Here is a 21,403-nt window from a genome sequence, read left to right as displayed (position 1 = left end):
GCTGTAAGTTATTGGCATTTTTAATTGATCATTTATGCTAGACATTAAAAAAGGAGAGGACCACACAGATTGCTTTGCAGACACTTGAAAATCTATTTTTTTCTATTTCCCTTCATTTTTTTTTAAAGGAAAAAGGAACCGTCTACAGATGTAGATTTTCCTCAGTGGTGAGAACAGTTTTTTTGGGGGGGAGAGCCCCCATGTCCCCTGAATGTGCTTTTTTTTTTTTCTTCCATCACTGAGGCAGAAACTCTGGTAGTTATGATGGACTGACGGTCACGACCAGCAGCAGACCTCGCCGGCGTGCTGGGATCGCTCTTCGTTAGCGCTCATTCACACCTGCCTGTGGACAGGAGGTTCAGTGTTTCTCACATGATAACATGTGACTTTTGGCTGAAAAAAAAGTTTAAAAAATAAAGTGCCGATTTATTCTCTGTATTTTATTTTATTTTTTTTAATGATCAGTGAGTCGATCTGGTACTTCGACCTCATGTTTCATTTCAAAAGCATCTTGTGGTCAAGTGCCAAATATAGATGAAAAAAAGGAAAAGAACAGTATTGTGTCCATCATAAATAACCTGCTGAACAAGGAAAAAATGTTTGAAAAATAATAAAAAAAAGCTTTCACTGTATCATTTTGTAGATTTTATATTTGTTATCTTGCATTATGTGTTTTGTGTAGTATGTCCATTTTGTTATTTAAATAAAGGCAAAATGGGAGAATGGCTCATTTTTTTCCATTTGTTTTAAGAAGAGAGGAATTATGGACAAACACCACAAGGGGGAGTTGGAGGATTTTATAACCTCATCTTAGATATTTCCATGAGTCTTAGTTTTGGTATTAGCTAAATCGGTCTTCAAACCTGTAAGACTCACTACAATAAAGAAAATTTAATCCACCTTTTTTTTCCAGAAAAAAGTTGTATAATGTTGACAACATTTATTTTTATGGAGAGTAAAATATTGAAAGTTATTTAAGGCTTAAGTTGATTTATTCTGGAATAATATTCCTTCCTTTTTAATTATTCATCATTAAAAAGCTACGGTTTTAAGGTTTTAAAAATTGGCATTCTACTCCTAGCTTTTTGGACTATTTTGGCATTTATTTTATTTTTACACACCTTCTCAGAAAAACTGAGAAATCAATGAACAGGGCCACATGGCACGCATATAACTGTTATTATTACAGAACCCACAGGAGTCTTAGTCTCTAAAACCCATCTTAAATATCATTTGTCATGTGTAGTGAGTCCCATGAAGAGTATTTGACTCCATGAGCAGCAGATTTGGACATCTGGTTAGTCTAAAGGTGTTTGTGACTATAAAGTGCCATTTGACCCAGTACCCACTACCAGATGTTATGTTTAGTGAAATCTGATGATTTATTAAAATGCAAAGGGGCACCATGTAGGATGTGAATGAAAAGAATCCATATTTCCAGGAGGAACAAACTTTGCTGCGATTGATTGTGCAAAGAAATCCACAGAAAAAAAATAATTGTTTATCTATTTATTCCGTTTTTAAATACGTCAGAAAAAAAGGAAAATGAAAAAAAATAACAAAAGACACACAGATTGAGTCTTTCCAGAAACAAAAATTTCTTTTGTTTCAATCATGAGGTAAATGTCCACATTAAAAAAGGAAATACTCAAAAATTCTAATATTATATAAAATATTTACCCCTTATAATGTGTTTAGGTCAAAATTGACCCATTTTCAAGTGTGAAAGTAGGTCAGTTCTGACCTGAACGCACTATTAAATCAAATGAAGGAGCTTTTAAAGGTTGGGGTTGCAAACCTTTTAAAAATCTCAAGCATTGTTTAGAAACGGTGACCGGAGGAGTCAGTGAAATGCTCTATGGTATTTGAAATTCTGGGATTAAATGCTTAAGGTTTTACGTAATAAATAACATCTAAAAAAAAAAAAAACATGCAAAAAAAGAAAAAAAAAGTACTTGGATTTGATTAAAATGAAATGCTTCCATTTGTTTTTTTTTCCTGGTTATTTTTTTGGCAAAAATATTGAATCTGTACACAAAAATATAATCATCTATATGACAAAAAGAGTCAAATAAACATGAAAATGTGTGTCCTTTCATAGATGGATAGTATGACTTGCTTCATAGTGTCGGGGCGTCACATTACTCCACGACTGAGCTTATCCGTGGACACGCCTGTCCTCTGACTGCAGTCTCTGAGGTGAAAGATCTTAGATCTCCGTCAGCATGATCTTGAATGAATCCGCGCAGCTCTCGATGTTGAGGATGAAGGTGTCTTCGTTGGAGTAATGCTCAATGATGTTATCGTCCATGTTCACCAGGATACTGTTACAAAATAAAAATACAAGATAAACTTACTGTAAAGCCTCAAAGTTGCGTCTTTTTTCTTTTTGCATCCATGCTCACCCTTTTTTACTTTTCTTGTATACTTTGGCAATCCTCTCTGTGGGCACGCCGTACTTCTCTGATATCTGTGGACAAATGAAGAGTGGCCTTTCAGCAGGAGTTCTGCTGGGCACTAATTGCAGCTTTCACCAAAAGCGAACAGAGACTTACAGCATCCATCAGGCCTCTGAGTGTTGGAGACTTCAGCATGAGAGCGTCAAACACCTCCTCCGTCTCCTTTCTGACGTACAGCAGCACTGCAGATGAGAGGAAGCCAATCACACACTGCATATGTTTTATTATGTATTTGGGTTTGGACTGTAAACAAAATGGAAAACATTTTTATACTTAAAAATAGCTTTCCTTGATAAATCTTGAAAAAAAAACTCCAGCTAGATATAAAAACACAGAAAATATCCTATTTGAAGGAAGCACAATGATTTATCCTGTATTTAAAGGTGTATTTCTTTGAAGATAACTTTCACTAATGTAGTATATAAACCTTAAACAAAGTTTGGGGGTCAAAACTATTTTTTAGTACAGTTCTGCACCCTCTTTGAATGACTTTCATTTGGTCCTATTCTACTCCTAAAAGCTTTGATTTGAGAAAATCAGTGAAATTCATTAGGGTGGAAAAGACTAATTTTCTGTCATAAATGAACTGGATCATTAGCTAAAATGAAGGCAGAAGTCAGTTTTTTTCACCCTCTTGAACAACAGGATCTTTATAACAGCTGTTTCTTTGTAACTCCTTGTAATAAAAATGCCCTGCAGAGGGCCTATTTATGTATGACAAAAATTTGCAGGGTTCACAAAGCTGGAATAGCTTCACATAGAGATTGCAGAGATTGCAAACCAATTTAAAGGTTCAAAAATAATTTCCCATCCCTTAGATTAGTGCACGTGTCAAAGTCAAGGCCCGGGGGGCGGATCCGGCCTTCCGGCCCTCCAGACCATTTTATTTTATTGTTACTTGTGGTCCAATGTTAACTTGCGCTTCTTTCTAACTTGTATAATTTTGACAAAATATATTTTTATGGAGAGTTAAATAGTGAATGTTATTTAAGGTTTAAATTGATTTATTCTGGAATAATATTCCTGCCTTTCTATTGTTACTCATAATTATGTTAAAAAGTTGTGTTTTTAAAGTTTTTAAAATTGGCATTCTGCTAGCTTTTTGGACTATTTTAGCATTTACTAAGATTTTTTAAGCTATTTTGTAGTTTAGCTAATATTTCAGCTACATGCTAGCTGTCTTGGCTAATTTAAGCTTCAGTTTTTTAGGATATTTTGAAGTTTAGCTATTTTTTGAACTACATGCTAACTGTTTTGGCTAACCTAAGGTTTTTTTGTTAGGCTAATTTGGCATTCAGCTAACATTTTAGCTGGCTATCAGCTTCAGCATTTTCAGCTATTAGCTTCACTGATTTCGGCTATTAGCTACAGATTTTCTGCTATTAGCTTCAGCATGTATACTAGCTATCAATTTAGCATTTTCAGCTAACAGCACTAGCATCTTCAGTGGCCAGATTCAGCTTACAACATTCTCACTAGCATTATCACAGGTAGTACTATACATCTAAATCATAATTATGTAAAAATGTACCCTTTAAAGTTTTAAGACTGTAGTTTTAGTGTGTTTAATAAATGTTTATCCTGTTCGGCCCACAACCTAAGGTGTGTTTTGGATTTTGGCCCCTTGTGCGATTGAGTTTGACACCCCTGCATTAGTGTTTCTTTGGAAGGAAACAAAGGTAGATGGGGGTTTTAAATAGTAAAACAGCCATGTAGAACCTCTTTTGTGCGTCTCCTCTTTGATCTGTTTGTGAGGGGATGGACACAGATCTTCATCTGACGGCCTGAACATCCTCTTCACCAACACGCCTCTGAAAACACAAACACGTGGTGAGCCATGCTGTTAGACCCTCTATTTGGTTTGTAGAAAAAATTACAATTTGATGTAGAACCAATTTTATTTGCGTAAACTAGACTTTTAAGACATTATTTGAGTGAAAACAGTACGTTTTTTTTTTAGATAATACTCACCCTTCTCTATCGATCTCCTCTGTGTTGAAGGTAAACACCTGAAAGGAGAGTTTTAAGATGTGAAAACTCTGAAGGTACAGTACATTCTACCTGGACATGTGAAGCTAAAAACTTGCTAAAAACGCGTTCTTTAATGCGCATTTAGAATTTGGTGTTCACACTGGACTGTCGCTACATGATACCTGCGCACGTCAACCACCTACAGATGGAAGAGGCTTGGTGAAAATCTGGCAAATCTTACTCCAGGTTTTTTTTTCTTTCACAGCTCCGCTCTGATATATATAAAACTTGGTGTACTAATTCCAGTCGGACACAAATCACAATTATAAATTTCCAATATTTTGGATAATTCTGCCCATGTCAAAATGTTTTATTTTAGTCGAACGTGTGGCAGATGTAAACGTTTGTTATAATCAGATAAAGTTTTTCAGGGTCCATGAACACAGTTCAGTTCTAATCTGATCTTTGATTTGATTAAAGCCATTTTGCACATGCAGCTATTTCATTGGAACTGGTTGCTCAAATACATTTTGAGGGTGATGTGAAAGTAGCTGAACACTGAAGTAACATTCAGAGGAACATCTGGTATAAAGTCACCTGTCCAGCCCTCTGCAGGGTCCCAAAGTGAACATCGGGGATGAACAGCACTGGCTGAGCCTCTAGGTCTGTCATGGTCTTGAAGAAGGTGGCGTCGGTCTTTTTGGGAATCGTTATGACTCCAACATTGCTGTCTTTACCTGGAAATTATTAATATTGACTTTAAAAAATAAATATGAATTTATGTTGACTTATTGTGATTTTTAGATCGATTGAATGCGGATCAAACCTTTTGACTTTTTTCTGAATGATTTCCTCTCTTCATCTCTTATTTTTCTCTCTGCTCCCTGATGAGAAAAAATGTACCAAAAGATCAACAAACAAACAAATGATTAAATTTTTTTTAAAGAATTATGAAATGATCAGCAATATTTATTGTCTTTGTTCATTTCTATCATGTTCTGAAGATGAATGCTGACAGACCACTAGAGGGCGAACTGATGCAAGGATTTCCCTGCAGTCCTGCAGGTAAATGAATGATTGTTCTGGAGTGATGTCTGTACGTTTTACTGAAAACATCACAACTGATGACAGATTTAAAAGTACCTGCCAGAACGAGTCTTTATTTAACCTTAAGTCATATGATTGTATGATCAAAACTGAACATTTTTTTTACATTTTATTCTGAAAAAGACAGACAAACCAATAATAATTGTGTTGGAACTAAAAAAATATTTTTCCATGCATCCTTTGTGCAAAAAGTTATTTCATCTTTACAAATTGTAAACTAATACAGACGTTTACCATTTTTTTATATTAAAATTTAAATGTTTTTACTGCCATTGATTTAAATTTGTAGACACAAGTGTCATCGTTTTGTGTTATTTATGGATAAAAAACTAACATAGACAAGAGATGATTTTCTCTATAAAAATATTTGATCGGATGCTTTTTAGAATTTAAATTCTTGCTGTTTTTACTTTTTAACAGCTTTACGAGCAGGAAGAACCCACGACCAGTAATGTTTTTTTAAGAGTTTTTCAAAATAAAATTAATCTTTTAATCAAGTTAAAACGAATGAAACAAGAAACTTGAAAATGGATCTTTACACACAACAAAATATTGGATTTCTGGAATTTCTTGAAACAATTAAAAATGGAGGCCTCCACCCCAGAAAACTGCTTTTTTGACTACAAATTAAAAGTGTTAATGCTGCTTTAGGTCATTTGTTTTAGTACTTTTAGCTCTCATATGTGGTAATAAACTACAAACATTTAGGTTTGATTCTTTCTCATCTCTTCCTGGAGAGAAATATTTAAAGAAAAGTGAGGGATGATGTTTTCTGGACTCTTACAGAGGAAGCCATTCATCACCTTGTCACAGAAGACCTTGATCTGCGAGTAGGCCCTGTGAAGGGGCTTGTTGCTGCGGTTGTTGTAACTGTATGTGTCAATCTGGATCATCAGCGGGAGACCCTTGACCCCTTTCTGGGAGGAGAAGTCTGTACTCAGACAGTTGACTGTGATGAAGATCTTCAAAAGAGAGATACAGAGTTAAAATTAGTCTTTACATGCAAAACACATTTTAAGTCAAAGGTGTATGTACATTTAAAAGAAAAAAAACATATATCTTGTTAAAAAGTTCAATATTTTTTGTCAGTTGATAGTGAAACTGGTATTTTATATGTATTTATAACACATAAATTGAAATGTGTCAAGTCTTTTTTCTTATGATTTTAATATTTATTGCTTACAAAAACTAAAAAACCTAAACCTAGTTTGTCAGATATTTGAGGTTGTGTCCAAATTCCTTTACTATTTCTGTCCAAATCTTCAATTCCATGACCCAGTGCCCAAGAAATTTCCCAGAAGTCTCTGCGAGAAACCAGTGTGCATCAATGCTTACTAATTTGGCAAATATAGACCACAATGCATTGCATTTGAATTACTTCTTTTGAAAAATTATTCAAATTAATGAATTATAAATCATCCAAGTTTTTATAATCAGAACACAGTGGATTTATACAAAGTCTTCATAAAATGTTCATATTTATTAGACTTTTACTTTGGCAAATGACTGATTTAATTTAAAAATAAATTAGTGAGATGGTGTCCAACTTGTTTTTAAAACCCAGGGAACGAGATGGTCCAGCACTATAGGAGTTGCAGAGTATTTAGATGGACATAACCGGCGAAACACTGAATTTTGGAAACTCACAGTGTCACACCCTGATGAACTATTTACTCAAAACACCTGCAAAGGTTTTCTGAGCCTTTAAATGTTCTCATAATCTGAGTCAGAAAGCCACACTGTTACGTGAAAGAGTCATGAAAGACAATCGCTGCTCAATAAGCAGGTTGTTCACTGGGTTCTATATTTTAACATTTTAACAGAAGACTGAGAGTAAAAAACATTTTTAGGAGAGTGTCCAGTGATAAGCATCACCTTTAGAACCCACATTGCTCACAGTCCCACTCCGATCATCATTTTCTGATCTATTGTAAAAGCGTTCCCAGTGATCTTTTAGTTATGATTGTGACGTTATTTTCTAGTTTTGTAGAGCGGTAGGAGTTCATAAGAAATTCGCCTCTGAGTTGTGTCCGATTCTATAGCAACCCCGCCCCCCCTTTCCCTCCCCCTTGCTGAAAGCATGGATGTGGCCCGCCCATCTGACATTCTACCAAACAAATACTGCCCTTTTCAAAAAAGCATATTTGAATAAAGAAATATTCAAAATGCAATTTTAAGCTTAATTATCTGTAAATATGTCCTCCCATCAGCATATATGTTAAAAACATCAAAAATCTCCAAAGTCAGGAAAGTTTCATGCCATCTGCTGGTGAGAGCTACTGTGTTTTCTGATGCCCACAGTCACCATTTACCAGGAAACTCCATCAGATCATTTTATTTTCCTGCTGGACTTGTCACCTGCCCACACTGACAAAAGTACCAAACGCTGGATCAGTGACAATGGTGTGACTGTGCTTGATTGGCCAGCAAGTTCACCTGACATGAAAATCTATGGGCTGTCGTGAAGAGGAAGATAGAGCCACAGACCCAAAAACAAAGATGATCTGAATTCCTTTTAGATTGGTCTGATGTGACAATTTCCTAAAGACACCAAATTTAAGATTATCTACAGTTATTACCGTAGCTCTAGATAAGTATTTAGCGCTTGAAGAGGTGCAGTAACACTCAGCTGTCACACATATTAAGATAAAAAGAGGGAAAGAATCAAAAATGTGGACAGAGTCAATATTGGCACGAGAAGTGTGCTTGGAGTCCTTCCAGCGATGTCTTTATCTGCGCCGTGAAAAAAGCCGCATTGCACACTAAACACACACACAGTCACTTGTGCTCACATAGAAATGAGGGCAAAACAAACAAGAGAGGGTGGGGACAGGGACCGGTCTGTGTTGGCCCTTGGGGGCACTCGGGAGTTCAAACACCAACAGGGCTCCATTTAGGGAGTGTCCACAAAGGAGTGGGCTTCATGGAAACAAAGAGAACAAACAGAGCAATACTGAATAGATCAGCCCAATGGTTTAAAAAGTCAAAAAGGAGGCCCAACTTTTCCAGCAATACACCGTTTTATGATCGATTTTGAAGCGGGCCCTTGAGTGTTTGTGGTGTCTACAGGCTTGCATCCTATTGATTTTGTCAAGTGAGTGCGTTTGTTTGCCAAGACATGAATCAGCACAAAAAAAAAAACCTGTCCTGCTGCTTTTTTTTCACATTGAAGCCACGCCCCCAGCAAAAGTAAATATAGTAGGCCAAGTTCTGGGAAAATTACAGTGATATTAAACTCCTGCATGCAGGAGTTAGGGAAAAAGAAAAGCAATAAAAAAAAAGGTGTAACATTAGTCGTCTGTACCTTGGCCTCTTCGTTCACATCCCAGGTGAAGGAGATGGCGTTGTAGGCGATTTCTTCAATATTACTGATCGTGTTGAAGCTTTCTTTGTAATCAGCTGTAAGAGGAAAAACAAATCAAGTTAAAGATTTTGGACTAAAAGCTGGAAGCTATTGTTTGGACAGATAGGCTATTAAATGGCACGCTTCGGCTTTAGGAGATAACTCCTTATCAGCTCGTGCAAACACAGTCCCAGGCTTCAAAGACAGTGAGAGGAAACACAGGAGGCCACTCGACTCAGAGAATAGAATTAAAGGTCAGAGCATCAGTTTACGGTTGCTGACTTGTGATTGCAGACACAACAGACTCCAGCGGGATCCCAGACAGCGGTTTTAAAAAAAGAAATAAAAACTGTACTTCATAAAGAATGAGCTGGAATTATTACTCACATAGGTTAACTTGATGACTCAAAGGCATGGTTTAATCTTCAATGGCATTTGTGTTCAATAAATATTATACATTTTTTCTATAGTTTAATGCTTAGACATATTCTGCCCCTCCAGGGTTGATGTTACTCCTGCCCTAATTTTGCTTTTGATTGGCATAACACCTGATCCAGATGATCAGTGGTGGTTGATCAGGGATACCTTTGGCATAGAGGGATGTCTGAAAGACCTTCAGAGAGGAAGAAGCCTTTCTAACTTTAGGTCTGCATCCTGAGCTGTATCAGGCGGACCCCCTCCCCCCCCCTTGGATTAGCATATTGAGATTCCTCAAGTGCACTAAAGACAGGAACAGGCATCAGATTGCCCTTCTGCACCCGGTGAAGACCCTATTGAAATGATCTAGTCAGATTTGGAGGAAACCACCCCTGCTCTAAAACTGAAACAAACACTTGGACCTCCTCAGCTTGAACCTAGTCGTCGGCCTGCTGTCCATCCTTTGCCCGCAGTCACTGGCTGTAGCTAGGTCTGTCATTTGACCCACATGCACTATGTTGCCAGAAGTCTGACTTCTGGTGTTCCAGTTGCTTCTATGACCACCGACAGACAAGCAGACGACAAACAGAAACTCCAGATGGGTACTGTGGCAGAATGCTGACAATGCAAGAAGTTCAGTCACGTTAACTGTATATGAGAACTGGACTGAGTGAGTGTGACATCATCCCTAGAAAGTGGCTTACTTCTGACTCCAACAACATTAAATCAATTCAGTCTCCTTTTTTTGTGATGTGGAGGCCGCCATATTGGAGCCAGATGACATCAGTGAGCAGTGATTGGTCGGAATCATCAATATTTCCATGGCAACCACTCTCACCAATCAGGAGTAAGCATTTTTTGTAGAGGTTTTTAAGAAGAGGCTCAAGACACAACTTTTTAATTTTGCTTTTAGATAACTCTACCTATCTTTTTTATTTTTTAATCATTTATATTATAATTTATTTTTACATTTTATTATTTCTATGTATTTAATCTTTTTTTTAATTTATTTGTTGGCTTGTCAGTGGTCGTAGTCGAGGCTCTCGCCCGTCTGGTGCAGCATTGCGGCCTCACAGTTGTGGAGTGCACCCCGTTGCTATCTTTGCCTGGGTGGGAGCTGTGGCGATGTTCTGTGACAGAGCTTGCTTCTGGTATAAAGAGATTCCCAAACACTGTTTCCTCACAGCAGAGCCAAGCCTTAATTCTCTTTTAGAAGTTATTTTTATAAGTATTCATTGTGTGTGGGGCCATGGGATGTATGTTCTAACGGAGGGGAGGAGGGAGGGTAAAGGGTGGGTTGGATTTTTATTTGAACTTTTGTGTTTTATGTTTTTGATTGTAAAGCTGATTTGATTTAATTTTGCATCTTAGTGCTAATCTGCACTTGTCACATGCATTTAGTTATTCCCAAAGGTAGTGAGCGAGAAAGGAAGCCTTAAGGTAAATGCACATATCAAAAATATTTTAGAAATTGAAGCATCCTTCTGTATTTAACCCCAGTTTTTACATATTCTTGCCTCCTCTAGTAAATGGTAAAAACAAAAGGTCTACAAGGCACACTTAAAAACCTTCAATTTTCTTTTTAAATTGACAGTGCACTTAATTATCAGAAGCGGATTAATTCTGGCTGTACTTACTGATGTCAAAGCAATTTCGGGAGGTACACGACACTCTGTCAAAATATTTGGTTGGGTGTTACCGTGAATATGCTAACGTGGCTAATGTGTAGCAGTGTCTGACTTTATTTTTATTTTTTGTAACATAGGGAATTAGCGAAGTCGCAGTAATGTTTGTTTTAGTGGTATCAGTTTGTTTTTTACGTGTTGAAAACAAGGTTGGGAGTTACATTGTAACTACGTTAACATGGCTAACACTTCTACCATGTATTACAAACAATAGAATTACATTCTAAAAATAAGTTCTAGATTTACTGTGAACACACTTAATAAAGTATGACTGACAGGTTTATTTGTGACTCTTTGGTCTTGCTTATTGTGCCTTATAGCTAACAACCTGGCTAAGCTAGCTAATCTAAAAAGTAGACCATTCATTGACTGTGCACCTTATAATCTGGTGCGCCCTAGGCTATAGAAAATATGGTGATATGTTTATTCATCAATAGAAGTTTATGGGATTTTGGCTTCTTAGAAACAACAAATACTTCCTGTTTGGAATGCAAGGTGGGCGGGGTCACTCAAACCAGTTCCTATATACTGTCAATGCATCAGTCATGAGATTATCACACCATTAAATGATTCCAAAGTCAACTCTCAGTAGTGATGTAAAAAACCTGAAGTGATTCGGGAGTGAAATTAACTGAGAAACAAAGTAGTAAGAGTCCATTTTCTGTAAGTTGGAGGTCACGCGTCCGATAAATAACCTCAAGAATAGCTTTATGGAATAAGTTTCAATGGCCAACATCTGCATCCAAGCCATACAACACAAGAGTGCAACAAAAATGTTGAATGGAGTGTTGTAACACCAAAGACTTCTGAATTTTTTTCTTCCTTTTTGTAACTTTTTTGTTGATGCTGTTCATAAAAATTAAGTAGTGTACAGTTTTCTCTCATTTACCGCGGGGATTAAGGTAGTAGGATATCCTACTACGACTAAATAAGATATCCTAATGCAGTAAAAACTGGTCCTGGAAGTGCGTAGTGAGTACACTTTTCTCAGACATGAACATTTTCACACTTGTCTCTCCTGTTTAAACTCTCAGAGCTCAAGCCTTCATGGGTCCAAGTCCAGGTGTTATAGAACGAGAACAAAGATTTGACTGCAACTGAAGATTTATGTAGATGCGTCAAACTGAACACAGCAGACATGTACAGGAGTTATGGCACAGAAGAGATTGACAACTGTCTACAACCAAACAAAAATTGCATGGTTGCACAAAAAAAAAAAAATTGCGAAACAGCGAGACTGCAAAAAGTGAACAGCGTTGTGATGATCACTTTGGATAGTGTTACCAGCAAAAAGATATTTCCAATTTTTTCTGACTTGCCTCAGTTGGAACGCAGGTACCAAGATAAGAATCTAAACGCTAAAAAAGTACTTTCAACAGACCAGAACAGTCAAGGTAACGGTGTGACCAGCATTCCTCTCCGTGTCCCAACAAGCTGCACTCAGGTGTGTGTTTGTGTGTCTGTTTGTGTACTCTTCTCTTCCATCCCGAGTCTTTCGCATACCTCTTGATTTTCGCCTGCCCAGCAGGCCTGAGCTTGTCAATGCAAACCGCCTACAAGCTCCACATACACTCATTCAACAAGACTCAAATTTGAGTGCATCAACAGAAAATTAAAGGAAAGAATTAAAGTTTGTGGATGAGCTGAAACAAAGCCTATAATAGTTTTAGAAGACACCTAAGAGGCTGTAAATGAGTGCATTTAAAAGCCCCGCCTCCTTCCAACGGCGGATGACAGTGGGAGGTTTAAGAGGCAGACAGATGGGTGGAGGCTTGTTTGCTCTCGGTTTGGTAATGCTTCGCTTATTCACCGAGCACATTCCAACACTCGCACTCATCCTTCATTCCGTCACGTTCGGCCTACGGTTCCTTTCCAACCAACATCTGCACCATCAGCTTACCGATGTCCAGAACTCGCTGTTTGGCCGTGTGCTGGCGGGAGTGCCAGTACTTCCAGTATTTAAGCTGCTCGTCTCGGTTCTTGTCCTGACTGAAAACCACCATGATCACGCTCTGTGAAACAAGAGCAAAACTGTCAAAATCCACATAATAAATGTTCTTAGTTTTTGAAAACCTTAGTTCTAATCTGGATTCTACCAAACAGGTTGAGGAATGTTAATAGAGGACTATTATGTTCTTGTAAAAGCTCGTTTATTGTAATGTAGTCTCATTACACAGACCGTTTCTGTAGAACTGTCCTGTAAGGCATGCATGATAATGTCTGTTAAAAATAGCTTACACAATGTGGGATTTGCATTTGGAAAGACACAACTGAACAAAAGTTAAAACAAGTTCCCTTTTGGGTAACGACAGGCGTCTCTTTTTCTGTTTTCTATAACATGTTTTCTATGTTTAAGTGACTCAAATTTGATTTTTTTTTTGTTAAAATGTTTACAAAATAAAAACTGTTGTATTTTGAAAAACTGTATGTACATATCAAGTAATTTAAAGTTTAAACACAACAAATTTTATTATAAAATAATACATTTTCTACCAAAAAAATTAGAAGCCGCTTTAGTGCCTTAAAAATACAAAAACTGCCCTAAAATAAAATCACTAGCTTTGATATATGAACATATTTCTGTTTTAAATTAGGATCGGTTTAATTTTTTTCCTTTTTTGAAGCAATACTACTTATTCAGCTATGTTCACATTCCCCACGGCACCACGGATTAAAGGTGGCACTATATAAACATTGAACAAGCGTTTTTGAGCTTCTGCGTTCAAAACTGTCGAATTGACACAAAGTTACACAAATTTTTATTATCGTTTTCAGGCTCATACATCGATCGACACATAGTGGCCAAACTGACATGTCCTCCAGGAGAGGCGGAACAATTGATAGAGCTTATCTGTTTGAGAACCATGTAACACTGTATGGTATTAGCAATCTCATAATAATTTCACTAATAAATGTTACAGTATATGAACTGTATCAGATTATTTATGAATATTTTTAAAACATATAAAGATTATTCATTTATTTCTAAACAAATATGTCTAAATGTGTACACAGTGCAAACTCAAAATTAAATTGAATCGAATTAAGAGGATCAATATATATATATATATATATATATATATATATATATATATATATATATATATATATATATATATATATATATATTTAATACAGTCAGGCCATGAAAAGTGATGTGCGATGTAGCAAGGGAATGCTGTATTTAAAATGTGAAAATCCCGGCTGGAACTTTCTCCTCATTTGTCTTGGTCCCCTCAAAACTTTCCAGGGGATTATCAGACTTGTCTTCAGCGTTTCATCTCCTGCTTTTGATCTTTCCGCAGAGCACCTGCTCCGCCTCACAGAGAAAACCCTTGAGTAGCTGCTGTTGCTGCACACAGTCTTCAGATAGTGTAAATCTCAGAACCTCCAGCTTCTCACAGGTTCCATGTAAACGCACAATCTGGGATAAATAAGACAAATACGCTTTGGGATTTCACAGTTTGCTTTTTGTACACTGATCCAGAGGGGGGGCATTTGTGAGGAGGCAAAAACTCTGAAAATTATAGGCCTGGGTTCAACTCATCTTCTTCTTCCTTTGATCTGAGTAGCTTTGAACTGTGGCTCCGTGATCCCCTTCAGTGTGTTTGTTACTTATTGATTGTCTCCTCACAACAAGATATAATTGAGCATGACATGGTTAGAATAAGCTGTGTGTTTACCACCCATCTAAAATTTTATTTGAGAATTTAATGGATATACTTACACTTTTTAAGCAGTTATTTATTTCAGCAGTAAAAAAAATCTAAATGTATTTTTGCTGCTTTTAACATCCCGAAAAGAGAAATTTAAACAATATAACGATCAAAATAATCAGAAATTAATAGAAGAAATAATACATTTCTAGCCCCGACAAACTTTTGATTTCAATCCCATTTATTTGGGTCAAAACATCCTAATTTGGCAGCAATCGTAAACAGGCGATACAATAAGAGGAGGGGGTTTGCGTACTCGCTAGTTTCCATCTGCAGTTCTGAGAAAATTGAAGTGATCCCCTTTCAAATACCAAATAGGATATCAATAAAACTAAAAATTCCTTCAAAAACAAATTTTCACAATAAAATGGGTTCAAAGATCCGATCTTTTGATCTATTTTCACTTATCTTTTAATTATGATTTTGCTGTTTTTAGCCAAAATAAAAAAAACATGTCCTTTTCTAGGTAATAGTTTCTACAGAGCGGCATGAGTTTATTATAAATTCTGAGTTGTAGGGATGGAGCAACTCTGCTCTCTTTGTCATTGCATTGCTGAGAGCTCTCTGTTTACGCGCTATCCCGCTAACTTACAGATGCCAGCCCGGACGAGGAAAACAAAGACGTGAATGGATCTAGTTATCCTCAAGAGGATGGAACAGGGCAGGAAACTTGTGGCATTTTTTCATCCCAGCAATTTGATTAAAGAAATAGTCAGAAACGTCATTTTAAGCGGAATTTTCTTTATATATATCCTTAATTATGAGTAAAATGCTACACAAATATCCATCCATCCATCCATCCATTTTCTTGACCGCTTCATCCCGTTCGGGGTCGCGGGGGTGCCGGAGCCTATCCCGGCTACTGATGGGCGAAGGCGGGGTACACCCTGGACAGGTCGCCAGTCCGTCGCAGGGCGCTACACAAATATATTTATAAAAACATGAAAGGGGTCTATGATGGATCGTTTACCACTTTTTTTGTTTGTTTGTTGTTCTTCATTACCTCATTGGAAAAGGCAGACTATTCTAAAGCAGTTTTATATAAGGGAATCTCTACTCCTCCAAAATAAGATGTCTTTGTTGTCCTGACTACATTTGCAGAAGTGCTACCGGTAAAGAATTAGAGTTGTTCATGGTGCTGGATTGAAAACATTTGCCTCCAAGTTTCTCTATTATAATGGGGTGATCAGAGGAGTCAAATGAGATGCTTACCCGCACTTTGCTGATGGGGTGACGGAGACGTTTGTTGGCACTGAGCTCATTCAGGGTCACGGCGTAGAACTGGCCTTTGTTGAGGTACGTCATGGGTCCTTCACCCTGCTTTTGGCGCAGCGAGCGTGTGGCGTCCAGCGTGTACTGGAAGCTGCCACTGCGCACATTCAAAATGGTAAATGGTAAATGGCGTATACTTGTATAGCGCTTTCTACCCTCCTTCAAGGGCCCAAAGCGCTTCACAGTCACAGACCCATTCACCCATTCACACACACATTCATACACTGGTGGTGGCTCCGCTGCCGAACACTGGCGCCAACCTCCCACCAGAGGCAATTCGGGGTTCAGTGTCTTGCCCAAGGACACTTCGACACATGGGCAGGCAAGGCGGGAATCGAACCCGCTCACTTCTGATCAGGAGTCGACCGCCCTACCGCTGCACCACGGCCGCCCCCAAGAGACAGCAACTGATTAAGGACGGGTGCATAAGCAAGAAAAAATATATGTAAGCATGACTCAAATATTTAGACTTGGTTTAGAGATAGAACAGTAACTCACACTCCCTCCTCGTGAAATAAGAAATCATCTGGAGCCAGAGAGGAAGGTGAGTGGTACTTCTGTTTAAAATTAAAAAAAGCAAAGAAAGAGGAAATTATTTATGGCAACTTCTTTCAGTTGGTGAGGAACTGGATAAATAATGAAACAAAGAAAAAAAGCAGTGGGATTAAACTTCTGACAGGAAATGAAACTATTGATTTCCTCCATTCTAGTCATTCTCACCCCATCAGTGTCCTCCTCGTACGGACTGTCAGGTGGACTCTTCTGGTCCTCTTTCAGGTACGCGGTGTGACTGACGGTCGTCGCCTCGTAGGGACTCTGCTCATACACCACCCTTGACTGCTCCTCTCCTTCCCCTCTGTAGTGGAGTCCAGCTCCTGGCATGAAGACGGAGGTGAAGGCTTCAGCTTTCACCATGGCGAGGGGCGGAGAGCCGGCATCTGGCGTCTCCGTCGGGGCGCTGAACGGCTCCCGTTTGGCCTCCTGGGGCTCTGTGTTCACTGACAGGTTCACGGGTAAAGACTTGAGGACTTGAACCCGGTTGTCCAGCGTTTCAGTTTCGGTTTGGCTGCTGCTGTTGCTCGCCAACATGGACCTGTGTGATAACATGCATGAAAAAGTGTTGTCAGATTAATTTATGACCTATTTCCAGTCAAAAACTCAGAAGCTAGCAATATGCCCCCAAAAATGTAATTATGTAATTACTTTTAATTATAAATGTAATAATTTCAAGCTTTTGTGATTCATTTGTGGTTTTGTGCGTCTGCAAACAAGGACAGGCATGCATGCTCACTCACATACACATGTACCAGACCAGATAAGAAGGACTTAAATGCACTACTGCATTTTTTTGGATGAAAAATTGCTCTGGAGTATAAATATCAGCAGCCAAAAAATGCATAATAAAGAAGAAAAAAGTATAAATCGTAACTGAGAATACTTCAGAAAAGATTTATACTCTGAAAAATACGTAAAAATGCAGATATGTCACTTTATTGCTAATTTTAGCAAAATAGTATCTAATGTAATAATACAGAGATGCATAAAAGTGCATGTTGATGCTAAAAACAGGTTTATGTTCCCAAAAGGGCGATACCCAGATAATCCAGTTTGTTTCATAGTAATCTAAGGGTGTGTTCAGACTGGAAAAGTTTGCCGAATCAGCTTAATTTGGTCTAGATCAAGTCCTGTATCTTGTGCCTGGTCTGTATTCAGACTCCCTTTCACTGTAACTCTCTGTTTAAAGCAAAATTTTATAAACAAAACCTCATGACTAATGATCTCTTCAATCTTTAGCCAGGGATTACGATCCTTGTTGGGATAGTTCACTTATTCAAACTTTATATTTTGCTGACCGATTGACCAAACCAACTCTGGTTCACTTTACAAAAGCCAATTGTGTTCAGTTTGAATACAGCCTTGGAGCTTTAATCTGTACTATTACTGCAGCTAATCAGCTCAATGCTTTAATCCAAAATGCAAATGCTATGGTCTGATAGCAAAAAAAAAACCCTCATAGATATGTTTATGGTTCTTTTCTGTGCATTTCCAGATTTCCAGACCTCTTTTCCTGTTCTTCTGTAACTTCAGCCACTTTGGGGATCTGTAGGAGTCTCTTTTCTTTGGGAACCTGCCAGAACACAGACATCATCAGAAACAAGCCTGATTTTATACACTAAAGCCTATAATTAAAGCTCATTTGTATGAAATTAAAGCTTTTTTAAAACATTGCATACAACCAGTGATGACATATCTATTTTTAATACAGCTGTTTGAGTTATGCTTTTATTTTGATGACAATAGGTAGAGATGGGTTATAAAAAAAATCAATAAATCAAACCAATCATCATAGAATTCTTCCTGTAATTTTTGGGGGGCAAAAAAACAGCTTTTTGTTCAATTTTTTTTAACTTTAACAATTAATGATTTTACAGATAAAAGTTGCGGTTTCCATTAGGGATGCCACAATGACAATGCTTTAAAACCAACCCGCATGTTCCACTGTTGTAGTGGGAAGAGTAAATCGCTGGATTCTTACTGCAAACGTTTGCTTATGTTTATGTTTCAAGTGTTAAACCCGTGCTTTGTGCTCAATTTAATATATTTTTTGTTTTTTTATACTACACCAGACCTAGTTTAAGCTAACTGAATGTTTTCTTTATTATTACTTGCTTATTAGCAAATTAAAAAAAATATTTTTCCAAATTATTTTTTTGTTGTTTTGTAAAACAGACTAAACCAAGAACCAAAAATTTAGTATGAACTGAATTGTGCTTAAAGTGAATTGTTGCATCCCTAGCTTCTTGCCTTTGGGTTTAATTTTTAAATAAATATTTATTCAAACTTAAAATCTGTTGAATTATAAATGATTTTGAATCCAAGTTGATTTGGTATTCTGGGCGTGATTTCCAGCCCTTTTCCAAACCTTGTAGTAGTCGTACAGCAGGCCCAGAGCATTGGCGCTGTCCTCATCCCCGTTGATGCTCATCATAGCCTTGGTGGCGGCCGTAAGTGGGTTCTCCAGATACGACCGCCACGCTTCATCCTCGCTGGTGTACGCCCGCCGCATTGCAGGGAACGAGTTCTCATTGGGGACGACCACAACCAGACGCTTACTGTGAGAAGGCATTAACAACAACATGAGTTTACGAGTATTTTTCTTTAGTTCTTCAAATGCACCATCTCTTTTTTAACCATTTAAAAAGTTAAAAGGTTTTTTGTTGTGTTTGTGACCCAATCTAAGCCTTTCAGGTTTGTGTTTCTGATTGTCTCTAAGCTATTAGGGCCACTTAAGTGAAGATCAGGGTTTAGTTAAGCACACAGGTTGTTGCCGCTACGCCTCTTAACTCAACCAACCACAGGAGACGCTCAGAGCGCGTCAGCTTCACTCACACAATAAATAGCGTTGGTATCATGTTATCTGTTCGTTTTTAGACCCACAACACAGATATGTATAATTTATTATTTAGATTTAAGGAGAACATTTTAATAACAAAATATTTTAAAATAACTTAATGGTCAAAATAACTGTAACTAACAATAATTTATACATCTTCTAAATGATTTAGGATGTGATGTTGACTTATACAGAAAAAAATGAGCAGATAAAGTATTTTTTTAAAAATATATATTTACTTCATACTGTAAAGTAAGGCTTCACTTTTTTCAAATTTGACCTTTTCCTGTTTCTGCTGCTGCACCTCTTGTGTTAGAAAGGTAAATGAATCCTATTTTTGCCACACTAATGGTCTTTAAGTGAGAAAAAAACAAGTTTGGGTCAAAATTTTAAGGAAATGTGTTTTTTTTAAATAAAAAATGAACACTTCCTGTCTAAAAAAAAAAACGTATTATAACTGATGTAGTACACTGGACTTCAGAAAAAAGTCAATTGTCATTTATATATTTTCCCCCAAAAATTCTTTAAAAATGAAAATAAATAACAATTTTATGTGAAGAAGTATTATAATGTGAAAATAAAACTTTTTAATGACAATTTGTCTGCAAAAATACAATTAAAAAATCTTTATTTAAACAAAAATTGTATTTCCGAGCAATTATGATGACCAAAAATTATGTCAAATAAAGTAAAGGCTAACCAGTTTCCCTTAATTACACGATTATATGACTTTATTTTTTTTTAAACGCTAGTTAATTTTTATTAGTGCACCCTATTAAAGAGTAAAGTAGCTACAAAAAGTAACTCAAAATCAAGTATAAAGGCTTAAAACAGAAATGTTTAACTTTACAGAACATTTGTTGAAAAGGATCAAGGTGTTCAAAAGAACCCGTCCCTGTCTGTGAAAAATGGCGAATCTAATGAAATCCATGGCGCCAGAAACCTTCTGTCATCTTTTTTTAACGCACAAAATGCTTAGATTTGTGTCAATAACTGGCATCCACGAGTGATGGGCTCCTTCATTTTGGTTCCTGAAGAAGTAAACACGGTCTTTGTGATTTAAAGCAGCTCCAAACATGTCTGTCCTTTCATGAAGAAATCACCCAAATCCCTCTCCTCCGGCTCGATCACTTACTTGTCTGTCTCCTGTGACATTTTTTTGCTTCCTCTACGATTCTTCCTTGTGAAACTGGACTTTCAAGTCGGAGCAGGTAATAGAGTGCGTCGGGTGCCAGAAGTTGGGCTACAGGTAAGTCAACTTTTCTCGCCGCGCGTCTTTTTCTCCCTGCCCCTCTCTCCTCCACCTGCCCAGGTGAACGCTGCCGCCGTGTCCTGCAGCCAATCACTTGCCGCTCTAGGGTTCCGCGTGCACGCAGATTGGGAGTAATGTGGCCATGTATGCTGCCGCCATGCGCTTTAATATTTGCTTTTGCTCGCTTTCAACAACTTTAGGCTGAAATTCTTTTACTGCAGCAGGATCTAGGGTGAGCTTGGCGCTGATTGGCTGCTGCTGATCATAGCGGGACTCTGATTGGCTGGCAGCTGGAGGCCCACCTCACCTGGATATAAAGTGGTATTTTTTAGACTTGAGTGCCACAAACAAGAATCTAACAACTGTAAAACTATACATTATACATAAAATAACGTGTTCTACCTTTTATATATAATTTTATGATATAAATTCAAAGAGATAAGAATGAAATTGAATCTGTGGGGTCTTGTTTTATTTGTGCCCTCAGAGTTTAATAATGGCTCCACTGTGTGTGTCTCAGGTCATTTCAGAGGAGACCTAAGGCGGGGAGGAGGCCTGTCATTAGCTGATACAATACCATTGTGCTCTTAATGAAGCTATTGTACAAGGAGATCCCTGTATTTGAGGTTACCCTGACTGAGCAAACAGTGTGCATGAGTGGTGCTTATATAGTGGCAGGCCTACTTTAACATGATTGTGGTTTTACTGATATCTATTGTTAAGAATGTTTAACTTTTTCTTAATAATAATTATTTGATTATAGATTAAGTGAAAGTTCGAAGAGCTA

At 37.5% G+C, this 21,403-nt stretch overlaps 1 protein-coding gene and 1 long non-coding RNA gene across 2 annotated transcripts; one reads left to right on the top strand and one right to left on the bottom strand.

Annotated features, from left to right (window-relative positions):
• Positions 1-1,598: 1,598 nt before the first annotated feature.
• Positions 1,599-20,820, bottom strand: grhl2b (grainyhead-like transcription factor 2b). Its single transcript, XM_024297904.2, has 16 exons — positions 20,500-20,820; positions 18,894-19,083; positions 18,031-18,098; positions 16,691-17,063; positions 16,469-16,527; positions 15,911-16,067; positions 12,883-12,994; positions 8,842-8,936; positions 6,341-6,499; positions 5,257-5,314; positions 5,028-5,167; positions 4,431-4,468; positions 4,179-4,270; positions 2,556-2,641; positions 2,406-2,470; positions 1,599-2,324 (listed from the first exon to the last, which is right to left on the bottom strand). The coding sequence occupies exons 1-16, from the start codon at positions 20,517-20,519 to the stop codon at positions 2,210-2,212; spliced, it is 1,827 nt and encodes a 608-aa protein (XP_024153672.1). The 5' UTR covers positions 20,520-20,820; the 3' UTR covers positions 1,599-2,209.
• LOC112162192 lies at positions 4,167-6,392 on the top strand. Its single transcript, XR_002922030.2, has 4 exons — positions 4,167-4,289; positions 4,461-4,504; positions 5,435-5,495; positions 6,324-6,392. It is a non-coding gene; the product is annotated as an uncharacterized LOC112162192 (long non-coding RNA).
• Positions 20,821-21,403: the final 583 nt, after the last annotated feature.

This window comes from Oryzias melastigma, linkage group LG11, assembly GCF_002922805.2.
Source record: "Oryzias melastigma strain HK-1 linkage group LG11, ASM292280v2, whole genome shotgun sequence".
NCBI lineage: Eukaryota > Metazoa > Chordata > Actinopteri > Beloniformes > Adrianichthyidae > Oryzias > Oryzias melastigma.
This window is presented reverse-complemented; position numbering and strand designations above follow the sequence as displayed.

Coding starts and splice junctions, on each gene's coding strand:
- grhl2b (XM_024297904.2), bottom strand. CDS start 20,519: ATGTCACAGGAGACAGACAA. Junction 6,500..8,841: donor ATGTGAACGAAGAGGCCAAG/GTACAGACGACT, acceptor TCTCTTTTGAAG/ATCTTCATCACAGTCAACTG. Junction 4,271..4,430: donor GAGGAGATCGATAGAGAAGG/GTGAGTATTATC, acceptor TTGTGTTTTCAG/AGGCGTGTTGGTGAAGAGGA.